A 16,822-nucleotide genomic window follows, 5' to 3' on the forward strand; every position below is an offset into this window, starting at 1 on the left:
TCACGCCCAGCTGGCTCAGGAGGGTGGCCAGGTGAGGCAGAGATCTCCTTGGTCCACAGCATGTCTGGATTCTGGACTAGTCACTGGGCCATGGACCAGGCGACCTGCCGCAGTGGTGATGCCCTCAGGACGGAGCCGTCACAGAGCTGGACGGCTCCATCCGGCAGGGGTCAGGAGGGAGGGATGTGGCCGCACAGCCGGCCCCTACTCAGCTTGGCTTAAGCCAGCAGCGCCTCGGTAGCAGTAGACCGTCCCACGACGGCGAAGGGAAGCAGTTCCTCGGCAACAACGGGCCAAGCCACCCAAAAACTCCGTACTTCACAACGGCTCGAGGTGAGCAACCACAAGGCATAAACACAGGTTGCTAAGCCCTGGGAAGAGCGAGGGGAGTTCTGCGGTCAGCTGCCCACGTCACAGCCCCTGGCTGCTTCCGGTTCTGCGCTCCGGGCACAGCACAGCGATGGGAGCCAGCTCCCCGAGGCAGCCCCTGAGCACACCAGCCGCCACTACCCAGGCGTGGCTCCTCTGTAACTTATCAGCCCCCCCCAGCCTGCCCCATCTAGCAGCAGGCAGAGCAGCTCGAGTGCTGTCATCCGCACCGGATCAGGTCTCTGGCCAGGGCTGCCCCAGGAAACGGGCCAGAAGTAACTGAGCCACCCAGGAGCCCCCAGGCAGGCGTGCGTCTCAGCGGGACAGCAGGCTCCGCCCAGCATGACGACGTTCGTCTCGAATTTTCCTTCGCCCCCACCTCCCCCGCTCCAGCCTGAACATCTGCGGCCGCTAACAAGCCCTGCCTGCGTGTTCGGAGGAGCCGGTGCAGCGCTCAGCCAGCGACGCCTCTGGCAACACGTCGCCAACTCGGAGCCAAGATAAAACAACCACCAAGAGCGAGGAGAAGGAAAAACAAACAGAGTGACACATCCTTACCAGGCTCAACAGGGAGAACAGTTAGCAGCCCACCCAACAACTGAGGAGGGGCTCCCCCCACCTCTCCCCTGGCATCCGTCCACCCCCACACCTCTCGCCCGGCCTCCTGGCGTTACACTCCTCTTCCCTTCCCCACTCTGGAGAAGCAACATCCCCCACCCTGCAATTCAGCAGCATCGAACCCAGGTCTCCCAGACCCCTGCTCTAGTCACGACACACCACTACCCCTCCTGCAGTGGCAGAGAACGCCCTTCAGGACAGACTTTGGCCCTGACTTACAGTCAGCCAGGAAGAGGCCCCCTCGCCCCCCAGCCCCCCAAGATGCGGCTTTCTCCGCTGGAGGAGAGCTGGCAGAATCACTCGCTGGCTGCCTCTAGGGCATGATGCAAGCCCCAGCCATTCCAGCACGTTTTAGCCTCGCCCATTGTACGTCCCTGCCCCAGTCCCTTCGCTGCCCCTACTGGGCCCTCTATTGGCACTGGCCAGCTGGGGAAAAGATTAGCCAGTCGAACGGGTGGTGGCCGAGCCGTACTTACCCCGTGAGAAGAAGGCCTCTCTGGGTGGGTTCTTGGGCTAAGTTTTTCCCTCCGCTGATCGGCCAGTTCTAGAAGACAGATCCCACCCACGCAGGGTGGGGGGAACATTAAGCAACAGCTCATTCCACAGGCCCATTGGGGCCTCACCCACGTGCACCCCTCCCGCCCTGCTGCTGGCATCCAAGCAAATCGAGATGGGTTTGTGCAGCCCAACTGGACGCTGCTCGCCAAGCCAGGAGGTCAGCGTGACAACTCCCCACAGGGGCTCCAAGTGTTGTCAGGCTCATTGTGCCAGGCGCTGTATGGACCCCACCCACCTCCTGGCAAGACCCAGTTGCAGCTCAGTAGCTTTTCTCCAGCAGGGGGCGTTCCCTTACCACAGAAGAATGCCGGGGGCTCTGCTGCTCTCCAGCGCTGATGATTCGCTCCCACAGCTTCAGGGGGACGTTGGAGATATGATAGGAGCAGGTGATGGCGGAGGAATGGAGGGGCGCCAGGTAGGGGGCAGGAACCGTAGGCCAGCCGGGCGTCTTCAGGTCGAAGACCACCAGCTCCTCTTCCACCAGGACCACCAGGGCACTTGGGTTATCGAACTCTAGAAGGCAGAGCAGTGAGAGGTCAGCCGCCAGGCGTCAGGCTGGCGGGGAGACCGAGACGCGCTTGGTTCTGAAGAACGGGCCGCCTACCCTCCTCCGGCTCCGTGTGGTGCACCGTGAAGAAGTCGATCACACGCGACGTGAAGTCCAGGGTGACCAGGCTCTGGCCCTGCAAGATGCTGACGCAGTGCCGGTCCCCGTAGCTGGCACGGGGCATGCCCCCGCTGAAGATGATGAAGTGATTTCTGCAGGCAGGGGAGAAGTAGCTGGCTATCGGCAAGTTTGCTGCTAGAATTTCCCTCCACCCCACGGGCTGGGGCTTGAGACCTCACAGGCCCCACTGAAATGTGATGGGAGTGGGGTGCCCAATCCCCTCAGGAAATCCCCAGCCAGACCCACCTCTGAGGACAATAACCCAAGGCTCTATGGGCCTGGCAGGACACCACTGGCAGGGTAGCAGGGCGCCTCGGCCAGCCCCGGGACACCAACGCACTCCGTTCTCCCAACAGCTCGTGTGACGCCCAAACATTAGCTGCCTGCGTGGTACAAAGGGCGTCGCCCCCAGGGAGAGTTTTGCTTGAAGGTGTTTGCTGGAGGCATTTTGAATGGGGAGCTGTGCCCGGGAGGGCATGGGTCAGGCACCCTGTGTCCCTAGAAGGGGCCATTCAGAGAAAGGACGACGCTGGGGTTGGGGCACTAACCTTGGCACAGGGAGAGACGGGTTTAATTCCCTGCTCTACCCCAGGCTTCCTGTGCCATCTTGGGCAAGTCACTTGGTCTCTGGGACTCAGTCGACTAGCTGTACAATGGGGACATCAGCCCTGCCCTGCCTCCCAGGAATGAGGGGGACCCCAGATGAAAGAGCGTGAGGCCCTCAGACGTTATGGTGATGGGGCCACAAGCAGAGAGATTGCATAAAGCTAACACGCCCCCGCTTCCCCCAGAGGAAGTCATTTACCCCAAGCCCAGAGCCATTCCCCATACAAGCTTCCTACTAGTGAAGGCACCACTCATGCGCTACTCCCCCCACTCTGTAGAGCGGCTTGGCCAGTTCTGCCAAGACGCCCTACATGCCCCCCGCCCTCCACACAGGCTGGGAGGAGCTATATGAATGCAGCAGATGCAGGACACGGGCCATGCTGCCCCGAGGAAGAGGCAGAGCACAGAGGCTGGTCAAATGGACGTTTCTCCAGAGAGAGAGAACACGCCTGGATTAACGGAGACACTATGAACGGAACAACGATGCTCGCTCTAGGTCTGCGGTCCCTACCCATATCCCTCCCCCGCCCACTCAGGAAGGCTGAGATGCCGGCATTGTACACGCCATGGCTACCTGGGCTGGATGTACAGTTTATGTGGATTTGGGTTCAAGACAGTCGGGGGAGAGGGATAGCTCAGTGGTTTGGCCTGCTAAACCCAGAGTTGTGAGTTCAATCCTTGAGGGGGTCACTTAGGGATCCAGGGCAAAATCAGTACTTGGTCCTGCTAGTGAAGGCAGGGGGCTGGACTCAATGACCTTTCAAGGTCCCTTCCAGTTCTAGGAGATAGGATATCTCCATTAATTTATTTATTTTTATTTATAATTTATTTAGGAGCTGGACTTCCCTGCGTTGGAGTCCAGGGTTTTTAATCCCCTCGGCAAAACTTCAGACCCAGGTTTGGATCCCATGAGCTCCCAGAGCTCCGGCTTGCTTAGATCTGGGCTTTGGTTTAGGGCCCCCCGGCTCCACCTTTCAAAACCTTCCCCCTATTTTGGTCCTAACCCTCGAGGCCTCATCACAGCCAAGCAGCCTGTCCCTGACCGGAGTGACGGCAGCTGAACTACACCAGTAGCTTCCCCAGGGCCATGTGCTCTACGTGCTGGCCACTAACTTCCGCTCCTGGGCAGCGCTCCCATTACAGGGGACTTGGGTGGACTGAGCCCCCCTTCCTACTTTTAGGGGCTACCCCACTTCGGTCTTATTCAAGGGCGCCAGGGGGCCACGTTTTAGCTAGTTCACAAGTTTACTTGCCAGCGCTGAAAATGTGATTTGCCAGGTAGTGTCAGTTGTATTAAAGAGTGTTTAAAACGGGAACTTGGGCGCCTGTCCTGAAAATAAAGTCTCCGGCTTCCATTAAAGGGGCCCTCTAGTCGTCCCCCGCCCCCCACATTAATTCGAGCACCCCTCCGCAGCCTGGTGGGACAGCCCCCCACGGACACAGCCCTTTGCTGCAGGAGCTGTGGCAGAGACGAGCACCGCGATCAGAACCAAGGGCCACCTCCCCAGCGGTCTGACAACATTCGCCTGCAGGGGACATACCCAGAGTCACAGGTTCTCCGCAGGATTTTGTTGATGGCTTTACAGGGAAACGGACCTGGAATGAAGAAGGAGCCGCCACATTAAAGCCAGCCTCCCTGCTCAACACCAGCTCCTAGGAGGGGGCTCTGTCTTAGCCCCGGTAAATCAACCCACTCCCATTTCTTTGTACCACAGCAACTCCTCCAGCAGGCTTAAGAGTACATTTTCTCTCCTATCCACCTCAGCTGGAGCCCGGTTTAAGCTCCCAGATATTCCCTTCTGTATCAAGATAGATGCTCAGCACAGCACTCCGTGCTGACATACACAGCATCTGTCCGTCCCCGTCCCCCCCCCATTAGAGCAGCTTTCCCGGCCCGACTTGGACAAAGGACACAACCGTCACGAGCTGCTCTGGGCTAGTCTTCAATGTAGCATTAAATCGAAAGTTCCCAGTGATTCCTGAACAGCACTTCCAGCAGCCTCTACATCACCCTTCCCTAGCCTGCTAGAGTCCGCAAGGGATCCAAACTCGGGCCTCCCTCCCCACCTGCACGCCACGCAGACGTGGCAGGGTTCTGCCCACAGAAGGAGCTTCTGGGGAAACACCCCACTAGCAGCAAGTCGCTGATCCGGGCTTGGTGATGCAAGCTTGCTCCATCCATCCACGTAACGGGGCAACGGTCACCTCCAGAAGGAAGCTAGAGAGCCGAGTCATCCTAAGTGACTCCATCTTGCACCTCTTGCACCACATATGAAGCAATAGGTTTAGCCTCATGTTCCCATCTCCAAGGGCCCAGAGGGGAGCCTCCATTGCCCTCTGTAGGTGGGCTCTTTTGGGGAACTCAACGCTTCTGGGGTCCTCAAGGTGTAGAAGATGTAGCTATAGGATCCACTGACGTCAGAGCCCTAGCAGCTAAGACAACATTTGCTGACAAGCCAGGTCTGCAGCAGTTGTACGACACTTACAGTGTCCCTCTCCCAAGCCCTAGGCCATCAGTGGTCAGCTTCCCAGAGCACCCTGTCGAGAACAGCACGACTGACCACATGAGTTAATGGCTCAGTCGAGGCTCCTTGTGGCCCCATATCTCCCTCCCCCTCCAATAAGGCGTTGGGGGCAAGCATGAAGTCAGAAGCGGTGTAATGACAAACCCTATTAGAAGGTAAAACGGCGCTTGGGGCCGTCGCGAGAAGGCAGAGGAACAAGGCGGGTGGGTCATGAGGCAAAGCAAACTCACCATAGGGGATAGTTGACATGAGTGGCTGCAGAGTCTTATGGCAGCTACTGTTGATGGACCACACCATGTAACCTCCATCGCTGTGCGAACTCACCACCGTCCTGCCGCTCCGTTCCCAGCCAAGGCTCTCCAGCTGCTGCAAGGAACAGATGTGGCCAATAAACCCAAGATGGAGAGAGACAGGGGGCTACAGGAGGCAGCTGTGCCGTCTCGTCCCCTCTATGCATACGCAGCCTGGGCAGAATCTGGTTTTGCCACAGGGACATGGGGAGCAAGGCCCAGCACTTCAGAGTGGAGATGGAAGAGGAGGTCAGCAATGGAGGTTTGGGGACCACTGCAATATCACGGGTGCAGCTGTAAGTTAGAAGAGTTAAGTCAAATGCATCAAGTTCAGTTTGGCCACAGGTCATTGCCTGCGAACCCTCCTGTCTCCCTGACCCCGAAAGGAGGGAGCCTGGTTAAGCGTAGCCTCGTTGACGAGGCCAGCAGCATTCTTCGAACTCCAAGCCATCAGCTTCCAGCAGGCGAGCCACCAGGTATGGCAGAGCGTGGGAAGCTGGCTCAGAGGGAAGCCACAGAAACTCATCTAGCGCAGATGGCTTGGCCAAAGCTCCCGTGTTCCGTGCTAAGTGGGACACCCACCGGCCAGAGCGCGCGGTGTTCTCGGCTCTCCCATGAAACCCCATTCAAGGTACCTGATTGCCCAGGAAGAGGTGGTGGACATTTCTGGTGCTCTGGTCCCACACGATCGCCAGCCCCCTGCTGTAGCCAATCAGGATCTTGGAGAAGTCTTGAGGGTGTTCCTGCAGCGACTCCACTGGCCCAAGAGCCTTCCCGCAGCGGTAGTCGTCTGGCACGCTAGCATGGAAGCAGAGGGGTTGGGAACACCAGGCTGGTTAACAGCCATGCAGCCTAGTCCCTTGCTTTCTCCTCGCTAATCCCTCCCCCGCGCTGCGGGCGAGACAGCGCAGCCCAGCTGTTCCGTAATGGGCAGGAGGAAGATGGTCCTCTCTCAGCCCTGGATCAGGATATTTACGTCCCCGACAGCCAGTGAGGACACAGACGGATCAGCCAGGGCAGCCTCGTCACACAGGGCACAGACTCAGTAGCTCATCCCTCCAATGGGCCAGGAGGAACGCAAGCACAGACAAGCGTGTTAGGGAGCCCCTTGAATCAAGGGACTGGCTTGAAACTGAATTTGAACTTCATTGATCATCTGTGCTGCACAAGGATACACCCAGCACTGCCAGTCCCGAGTCCTGCCCCCGCGGGACTAGGCTCCATGTAAGACCTGGGATGGATTCTCTGGTGGCAGTACCCGCTTTGGTCTTTCCCAAGTCCTGCTCGGGAATCTGGGAGAGGATAGGGTATTGTAAAGGTGGAGAGGTACTAGATCACCACTACGTGACCTACGTAGATGCTACCCATCAGTCATGGGGCTGCGGCATCTCCAGAAACATCTCAGAGGGAGCAGCCTCCAGGCATCCCAGATCCACCTGAAGAAGCTGCTCAACACAGCCCCCTGAAGAGCTGCAGACACTCTACACTTGCCCGGCAGCCTCCCAGCTTTACAGCAAACATTTAACAGGTGCAGCCGCAGCCAGTGCAACCCTGGGTCGGACGGCTCTTTCCACAGACCCCTGCCAGCAACCCACCCCATCTGCCGTGGACCTTGGTGCCCACAACCATGAGCTGATCTCCACTGGCACCAGTTCCCGGAGCTCCCCAGGCCAGCTCACCTCTGCATGATCTCCTCTTGATACAGGGTTTTATCCTCCAGCAGCGTTAAGCCAGAGAGCTCCAGGAAGTACACGCCACCCCCTTCTGTGCCCAGGCAGGCCACATCGCAGGCAGATTTCAGCAGGATCACCGTCACCCGGGTAATGCTGGGAGGAGAGCTACCAGGAAGACAAGATTCAGACAGTGAGAGCCACGCCGGTTTACAGGCTGGATGTTTACATGCAAAGTTGCAATGGCTCATTTTGAGAGGACTTCCCGTTCCCTCCAGGAGATGCACAGGCTGCACCATGGGTCAAAGAGGAGCATGGGCTGGTTTCCTCCGGCCAATATTGGGTCGGCAAAAGTCACTCCCTTTTATGGACCCCCAGGGTACGAGACACCAGAGGGGCCTGAAGGAGGAGCAAACTGGTTAGAAGGAGAAGCTTGTCCACAAGAATCTACCAAGCAGAGCCACGTCCGTGGGCCCAAGCCTAGAAATGCTGAGCTCCCTCAACTCCTACTAACTTTGGCTTCAGTTCCTGCCATCAGCACATCCTCCTATGATCCAGACCTGCCCCAGCTACCAGGGCCCAGCAAGAAGGTAACAGACCCTAGATTGTGCGTAGACATTCCACTGCAGTGGAGATGGACGGTGATGCACAGGAGTCTGAGGAAACGAAGCCAGGGAGACCTCGTACCTATGGGTTTATAACCGGCTTTAGACCCAATGTGGAGTATTGTAAGCCAAAGAGAAGCAAGCAGCTCTGTCTATACACGATTATTAAGCGGTTTAGGACAGGTAAGAGAGACACCCGGGAGAGGATCGCTACAGCCCCGGACAGCAATCGCTTGTCACTTAGATTCTAGCTTGCGCACTCTTTAAGCTCCTGTGCATGATGAAAGGAGAAGCAGATGAAGCTTCCCCGCTGTGCCAGGCTGAGAACCGCCTGTCAAGCCGGCAGAGGCAACAAGGAGGGGAAGGAGTCACGCAACCCAGCAAAAGCAGCCACCACAGGGAGGCATTGGAGGGTCAAACAGAATCTCAGCGTTGGGGCAATTCTCGCCGGGTGCCTGCCATGCCCGGCCCCCAGCAGCCTCTGGAGTAAGTCAGAAGGCGCAGTTCTCCCCAGCCCACCCTCAATCATCGACGCTTTGCCAAGCAGCCTCTTGCTCTCTATTAACACAAGCCCTGCATGGGCCTGAGGGTATTTTAAAAAGGGGGGTTGGTCTTTGGCTTCTAGCACTGGGCCCGATTTTAAGAGGGGAATTCAATGCACAGCAGCTGCGGCAGTGGCATGCAGAGAGAGATTCCAGCAATAAAATGACACGCTCCAACGGAGGGCGTGGGTCTGCATGTCGGTTAGTCCTGAAGACCCCTCCTCTGCCATCAACAGGATTGCTCTGGGCCCTCGTGAATGAGAGCTGCTGGATGCAGCGCCAACGCAGGGGCAGCAGGGGGCAGCGTTGCCTAGCATGGAAGGAAGCCAATAGGCGAGTCTAGCCAAGCCCCATCAGTATCTGGGCTGACACAGTTGTTTATTGGGGATTTGGCATGCCATGTGGTGTGGAATCCCCGCCTCCCTCAGAGGTGCCGGCTCTCCGAGGGAGCCTCCACAGCAGCACATGGCCGTCAGGGATGTCCCCTACCCCTGGCCTAGCGCTCAAGCGGGGCTTGGGACTTCCTTAACCTCGTTCAGTCTCAGATGTTGCCTTTTACTGTCATCTTCCATAGCGGGCGAGCAGCATCTCTGACCTGGGGTTTGTCACCCTACAGATCCCACCTCATGGTCCCCTTCAACCGGCCACCGCAGCAGCTGGTTCTCTGACTGCAACACTTCACCCCCTCCTCACCCCCAAACTGTCTTCCCTGTGGGCTTTGGAACCAGGAATTAAGTTACCTCCACGGAGCCTGCTCAGCTCACTGGAAACGGGAATGAGACAGGTCTACTGCCAAGATCAGTCATTCCACGTTGCGGATTAGCTTCCTGAATTGCTATAGACGCATTATCAATAGCTGGGCCAATGTCTATTCCCTGCTACTAAGCAGCGCCGGCTCTAGGGTTTTGGCCGCCCCAAGCAGCCAAAAAAAAGCCGCAATCGCGATCTGCAGCGGCAATTCGGCGGGAGGTCCTTCGCTCCGAGGCGGAGTGAGGGACCGGCCGCCGAATTGCCGCCGAATACCTGGACGTGCCGCCCCTCTCCGGAGCGGCCGCCCCAAGCACCTGCTTGACAAGCTGGTGCCTGGAGCCGGCCCTGCTACTAAGTCTGTGGGGTCACTTGTACCGCTCTCCTTAGGAGATCTCATTGTCTAGGTAAGCGATCAGTTAACCTGTGCGCCGAGTTTGTATTGTTCTCGAAAGCCTGAGATCCAAATAAAGATGGCCCCAGGCAATGATCCAGGCAGTCTCTCTTTGTAAACCCAGATGCTGCACTGGCAGGTTATGGAAGTACTGAGAGGTAAATAGGAACAATCAAGTATTTGTAGGTACACTAGAATCTTGGAAGAGCCACGACTGTAAAGCGACTCTCACTCCTTTCACGTGCTGCAAGTTTCCACAGCCCCTTCACAGGGCTTTCCACCCAGAGAATGAATAATGCCACTGCCTGCACTCCATGGTGCAAACGGCACAAGAACAAAGCCTTCATTTAAAGAGACTGCTACACAGGAAGAGGATCTTGCATCTTCCAGAGCTAGCCAGCGTTAAAGGGACACAGAATTTACCCCTTGATTTTTAATACTGCGATCCCCTCAGATGAGGGGCTGTAGATGCAAAACGCATCATTTGAGCATGCAATTGTGGCAACCGAATGCTCAAATGAGTAACTCTGGGCCCTGAGCATCTGCTCAAGTGGCACACAAAGGGATTACTTTCAGAGATGCTAAGCATCCACATTCTCTGCTATCAGTTTCAACTGGAATTCTGCGTATCCAGCACTTCTGAAAATCAGGCCGAAAGGCGTCGGGAGTCCTGGCACCAGGTGGTTTTAAGAAAACATCTTTCTTTGCTGGCGTTCTCATTTTAGAAATTAAAAAATGTCAACATTTTTTGAAATTTTACCCTTCAATTTTTGCTCTTCTTCGTTTAGTGCCCAGAAACAAATGGGCTAATGAATTCTACTCGGATTATCACAGGCTGTGCAGCAACTCGAGGCTTGCTGAAGTTTGGGAAAATGTCTTCCATTATCTTTTTGGAAAGATCGCAGAAGCATATCCATCAACAGTAGGAGCTGCAAAATTTAACTCCCGACAGCGTCCACTTAACGAGTGCTACCTCCCTAGAAGAGTTAGTACCAAGTTTAACAGAGTTTATTTGGGCTACATTCAGAACCGAAGAGCAAGATCTGCAAGCGGAAGAGCCCTTAAAATGAACTCAAACCATGTTTGGTTTATACTGATGATTGGCCAAAAAGATCCATCCCATCCCTTGAGAATTAGGCTCGTTTGGTCATTCCCCACCCTTGTGAGTAAAAAGAGGCCAAGCAGATTTAGATCATTTTTAAAAAGAATAAACGTTTGCATCTGGCAACACTGGAGCCAAATTTCACCCCAGCACAGAGACTTGAGGATAAACTCTGGCAGACCTTTCGCAAGAGCTCTGCTGCGATCCTTGCTGCTCGTTCGGGACGGGTTTTTGTTTAAATGTAAAGACAAGAACGTGCAGAGTCCAGCAAGAGCCGAAACTCAGACATCAATTCATTGCCCTGTCAGTTACTCATCCATGTTGCCTTTCCCCATTTATAAGCCGAGGCGTCTGCAGAGCCTACGCTAATCTCAGCCTAGCAGGCTGTCTATTTTCTCCACCAGTGCAACCATTCCCATGGTAACCGATTGATAGGCAAGCTATACAGCTGGGTACAAAAGGGACAGCTTTGGAAACCACAGAGCCAGGATAGAGATTCCCAGAGGGGAGTAGGAATGAAACTGCATCTTGGGCAAAGTGATTGAACCAGATGGAGAAAATTAAACGGGGGGGTTCGGCCTTTTAAATACCCTTTGGCTGTTTCCACGGAGTGGCACGTACAGGGCACAGACTGGAATTTCGATTCAGTTCAAATAGCCCAAGACCTTTTACGCTGAAATCTGGGCTGCTTGGACAGCCTCACAAGGCAGAGCCGTTAAAGATTTCACGGCTGGCCTTCCAAGCCCCGTAACGAGCGCTTTAAAGCAGGGCTCCGTGGTGGACAGTGGCTCCAACACCTGCCTCATGGCCCAAAACGAGCAAGGCCCAGTCAGTGGCTACTGCCTCACGTTACTCCTGGGTAAGCTGGCTCAGTCTGCACTGCCGCTGCAGAGTTACTGGCTCTGCAAACGCAACCTAGGATCTGAGAGGCCCATGCCGAGCTCTTTCTGATTCGCACATCACCACCAGCAAGACTGGCAGGCCCGTGGTTTCCCCAATGCATGTGAGGTTAAAACGGGGCGCTGGTGCTGGAACTCCCTAGGAGGGTTTTTTTTTTGGGGGGGGGGGGGGGGGAGAAGAGGGCGTTTGGATGATGCACAAAGCAGAACACAGCCCAGCTCCCTCAGAACTGCGCTGACCCTGCAGCACAGCCAGCAGCAAGGGGCCGTAATTGTCACTGAGTCAACAGGACACAGGTCTGGCGATGCTGGGGGCGGAGCTGCACAAAGCAGCCTGGGTCCTGTGCCGGCTCTAAGCACCACCTCCGGACAGGCCCTATCTGAGCCATGGCCGGGCCCGGATGGATTGCCGGGTCAGCGAATCAGGGGAAGAGCCATGGCAGGGCCCGGATGGAATGCCGGGTCAGCGAATCAGGGCAATGCACAATTAAATCCTAGGAGCACCCCCTGCTACAGTTAAGCCTGAACTCCCCAGACCAGCGTGAAAGAGGAAGGCAGCAGTGAGTACTTAGTGCTGTCGAATCCGGGTCGGCCCGGGAGGATGAAGCTGCGGGTCTCCTCCAAGCGCGAATAGCCATCCTTCTGGTCGACGTCCCACAGGTGCAGGGTGTTGTCATCCAGCAAGGACAGCAGCCGACCCTGGGAGAGAGACCGACGCGGAAGGAAACAAAGGATGTCACAGGATTACGATTAAAGTCTCCCCCCTCCACAACAAGGCCCCTGCTGCGGCAGTGAGCACGCTGGACTTGGCCACACCAGCCCACGCATCTCAATCAGGACACTGGGGTGCAGGTACCTTTACACACCATCCCAATGGCATCCACTTCCTGGCCTGTTGGCCGTACCCACCCACCCCTAAGCAGTTGCTAAAAAGTCTTCCCAGGCCCTGCCCAGTAGAGCTATCAGAAAGGGGCAGAGGTTTTTATAAGACAGGAGGTCCCAGTAGGGGGATCAGCAGGCCAGGAGGAGTCCACGGGGGTTGGAGACATTAGCCTGCCGCCTTTCTTGCCAGAGAATGACCAGGAGTCTGGCTAGGTCAGAGGATGGGCTGCTGCACCCTGGTGACAGCGGGACATGGGTTACTCTCCCCCAGAGGCACCGGCACCTGCCTGAAGGGAGACGCGAGGTGACGAGAACCGGAAGCAGCAACGTACCTGTCCAGGCAAAAAGTGTATCTGCGTGACGGCAGCAGTCTCCTTGTGCAAGCCAGTGAACTCCACTCCTGGAGCGCCGTATCTGGCATGGGCGGAGAGTCAAGGAGGCAACGAGGGGACAGAGACAGCCCTGAACCGACCCCCCTGCCCTCCCCTCCAAAACCAACTCTGCCACCACCTGGGGAACTCTGCCTTTTAGCACACCAGCAAGTAAGACCAAGGCTAAGAACTGGGAACTAAACACTTAAGATCCAGCTATGTCCATTTTGGTGGCATCTTGCTTGCCACCCAGGTATCCACGCACCTACGCTGGTACCTCGCCAGGAGATTTTAAAAGCCTGGCATTGCCATTCTGCGGCCAGGCATTCCGCCGGACTGCTCAGCAAGAAGCCAACCTCCCCCAAAGTACCTGAATGAGGCATCAAGGTTTATGTGGTCCTCAGACACCTCCAGAGAGTTTCACACCATCGTCTGCCTGCCCGGTCTAGGCACACCTACTCCTGCCTCAGCCCAGCACAGCTGGACTGCGCAACACACACCAGGGGTGGCGCCCACGGGAAGATGGGTCCCAGCAACCCTTGTGTTTGGGAGCTCAACGGGCAGCAGAAGAGGGACTGGTTATTCCATTATACCCAGCAGCGGATGTACTGGGGGGGGGGGAAGGGGAGGAGAGGGGTTTAGGAACTACCTGCGCTTTCCACACCTGGGTTGCGTAGAGCCATACAGGACAGGGTTAGACTTGTGAAAGCAACACACCAGCTCCCACAGCTGATCCACTCCAGTGCCTCCGTCCAGGATGCTCAGAAAGAACTCTAGGGTCTGTCTACACTGCAATTAAACATCTGCGGCTGGCCCGTGCCGACTGGCTCAGCCTCGCAGGGGTTAACTAACAGTGGTGTTGATGTTTGGGGTCAGGCTGGAGCCCAGGCTCTGGGACCCCACAAGATGGGAGGGTCCCAGAGCTCAGACTGCAGCCCGAGCCCAAACATCTACATAGAGGTGTCTAACTGCATGTCGGGGGGGGGGGGGGGGGGGGAAGAGCACACAGAGTGGCTGCAGTAAGAGCATGTGGGTGGGATGCAAGGCCCCCCGCACCCTGCCTGTTTAGCCGCGACACAGCAATGAAGCCAAAGGTGGTCATTCTTTCGGCAGGATTAGAGTGCAGCAATTCCTGAGCCCTTCGCACAAAGTCCCCTGGTAAGTCCGGCTCAAGCAACGTCCCACACTGCAGCCGACGGCCTGTGGCGTCCATATTGGCTCTGTGAGCACACAGCAGACCCAGCCTGCTGCAGGGAGTCAGGCTGGCAGGAGGGGGTTCTTGGGGCAACCACAGATCAAGGTCGGCAGACAACAGCTGATGCAGTCTGGCAAGGTGGCAGTTCCACCCCACTGTCCTGGTCATGGCTAGGCGGGGCAGGGGCTGCCCACCCCCACCCGGGAGCATGTTTACCTGCTGCAGACAGGCAGAATAGGGCTGCCCAAGGACAGGGGTTCATGCTCTGAGTTGGTCTGGGCTGGGTGAGTCTAGACAGCACTGTCATGCCCCAGACACCCCGCACTTTGGCACAGCCAGCAGCTGTTCTGGCAGCTTGCCAGGCACCCCAGGGCTGTTCTTCATTTGCATAAGGCAGAGCTGGTTTCCCCAGCCCTGATCTTTAGAGAGGCTGCTCATGTCAAGGCCTGCAGCCTTCCCATGGTCCCCTCTCCAGAGCAAGAGGACCGCCAAGGTCTGCACTGGAGAGCTCTGCTTTCCACAGCCAGCCATCTGCAGAGGTTGAGTTCACACACGAGTCTGACTGTAGAGGTGCACGACTGTTTGCATCCTGCACCCTCAGCCCCACCGCTTCACAGCAGCCAGCACGAGTGCTCTACCTTTCTCCTCCGGGATCTGCACCTGCTAGAACAGGACCTTAATTTGTCTCGCTACAGCCAAGGGAGGAAGCCCCTTTAACATCCCTGGGGACGACAGGCACCTGGAACTCAACGAGCACTCCTCAGAGGGCTCACTAGCTCAAAAGCCAGCGTGCTGGGGAACTGTACATATCCAGGTGGGATGGGGTTGGGGCAGATGCCTCCGCAGCCACAGGTTTGTCATCAGTCTGCCAGGGAGGCCCCACCCGGCTGTCTCTGCACCTTGCGAGAGGTTAATAGGGTGGAGATCAGCTCATGGGCCCACAGCGCTGCATTCTCCATCCTCGAGTGTTTATTCTTGCAACATCCAACTTGCTAGTAAAATCCACCCAGCTGGCAACTCGGGAGACCAGAGTTAGCTAGCCCGAGCAGGCACCAGGACTGGAAGCTATGCCAGATAGGCCATGCTGCCCTGGTACGCCTCTAGACGGACCAGCTCTCTGGACAAGTGAGTATTTCAGCCTTTAGGTCCATTCAGTCCTTACCTGCACTGCCAACAAAGTGCCAGCTGCCCGACAGTCACAGACCCGCCCGCTCACTGGGGTGGGTTTGGATAAGTCGACCCCTGCCTCAGGTAGGCTAAGACGGAGTCTCTCGGGGAGACTGTCCCATTGCTCACAATGGATCTCCCAGGAGCACTGCAAGTGGCTTAGGGATAGAGAAAGTTGCATTGAGAATGTGCTCCCCCCTCCCCCTTCTAACGAAGGCGAAGTGCACTGGCAGAGCCCCAGGACATCTGGGTTCTGCTGGTCTCCATCACATTCTTCTGGAGCCCCCCGTCACAGCTGGCTGAGTGCCACAATCCCACCAAGACGTTTCCTGGGTCTCGCCAGTACCTCAGCTCCTGGAAAGGAACAGGCTGCCCCCTCGCTACCCAGCAAGAAGCAGGACCGGAAGCCATCGCTGTGCTTTGTATTCATGACAAGACACCAGGCTGCGAGGACAAACGTCCACCCTCCCGGCGGGCGGGGAGGAGCGTAGGGGTCAGCAAGAATTCTGCACTGCAGCCCGGGGGCAGGACTGGGAATGGAACCCGGACGGCTCAGCCCCACGCGGCCAAACCTTCCTCCTCGTCTGCAAAATCGGCTTCCAGCCTCATTGCCGGGGGGCTACCGGCAGGGTTATTTCATAGTTAAGCTGGGGCCCTGTTGAACCATGGCCTGCTGCAGGAGGCAGTGGCCTCCAGGCTGTTTTCCTGGACGGATAGTTCGTGCGAAAGCACCTCCCAGGCGGTGCAGTCAGTCCTTCGGGGGAGACCTTCCACTGAGTCCTCTCCTGGGCCTTTGGGGATTGGCGGGAGGAGACAGCAGCGGGAAGGCCGCGCAGGTGAGTCAGCGCAGACAAGCAAACCTGGAGAATCCATGCGACTGGGATGCCCGATTCACAAGCCCTGCTCCCCCCGTCGCTGCCGCTCTTCCTAGCAGGCAGGCATCGCGCTGAGCCTGTTTTTCAAGCAAATAATTCACAGATCCCAGAAAGACATCCACTCTTGATTTAAAAGTTGCCTGTGATGGAGAATCCATCCTGACCGCTGGAAAATTCATTCCAATGGTTAATTACCCGTCATTAAAAATTTACATCTTATTTCCAGGCTGAATTTGTCTAGCTTCAACTTCCCGCCATTGGAGCCCGTTATACCTTTCTCGGCTAGACTGACAAGCCCATTGGCAAATATTTTCCTCCCCTATCAAGTCACCCCTTAACCTTCTCTTTGTTAAGCTAACCAGACCGAACTCCTTGAGACTATCACCGTAAGACATGCTTTCTAACCCGTTAATCGTGCCCACAGCTCTTCTCTGAACAATGCATCAGCATCAGTCTTGAATTGCAGGCACCAAAACTGGACACAGGATTCCAGCCGCAGCTGCGCCAGTGCCCAATACAGAGGTAAAATAACCTCTTCTCCGACTCGAGATTCCCGTTTACATATCCAAGGATTGCACTGGCCCCTTTTTGCCCCAGCGTCGCACTGGGAGCTCACGTTCAGCTGATTATCCACCACGACCCCCAAATCTTTCAGTCACTGCTTCCCAGAACAGAGCCCCCCTCCCCATCCTGTAAGCACGACCTACATTCTTTGTTCCTAGATGTACACATTTAGCCCT

General features: G+C 56.5%; 1 protein-coding gene across 2 annotated transcripts in view; it reads right to left on the minus strand.

Moving 5' to 3' along the window:
• LLGL1 (LLGL scribble cell polarity complex component 1) overlaps positions 1-16,822 on the minus strand; it is a 64,766-nt gene that overhangs the window by 14,968 nt on the left and 32,976 nt on the right. For both annotated transcript variants that reach the window (XM_024215045.3, XM_026650577.2), the window contains exons 3-11: positions 12,807-12,888; positions 12,161-12,291; positions 7,313-7,471; positions 6,269-6,431; positions 5,574-5,709; positions 4,360-4,414; positions 2,150-2,304; positions 1,841-2,058; positions 1,464-1,531 (exon numbers count right to left, since the gene is read on the minus strand). In XM_024215045.3, the coding sequence (XP_024070813.1) occupies positions 1,464-1,531; positions 1,841-2,058; positions 2,150-2,304; positions 4,360-4,414; positions 5,574-5,709; positions 6,269-6,431; positions 7,313-7,471; positions 12,161-12,291; positions 12,807-12,888 (1,167 nt within the window). The remainder of the gene's footprint in view (positions 1-1,463; positions 1,532-1,840; positions 2,059-2,149; positions 2,305-4,359; positions 4,415-5,573; positions 5,710-6,268; positions 6,432-7,312; positions 7,472-12,160; positions 12,292-12,806; positions 12,889-16,822) is intronic.

Source organism: Terrapene carolina, unplaced genomic scaffold (assembly GCF_002925995.2).
Source record: "Terrapene carolina triunguis isolate 2854851 unplaced genomic scaffold, T_m_triunguis-2.0 Scaffold93, whole genome shotgun sequence".
NCBI classification, from domain to species: Eukaryota; Metazoa; Chordata; order Testudines; family Emydidae; genus Terrapene; species Terrapene triunguis.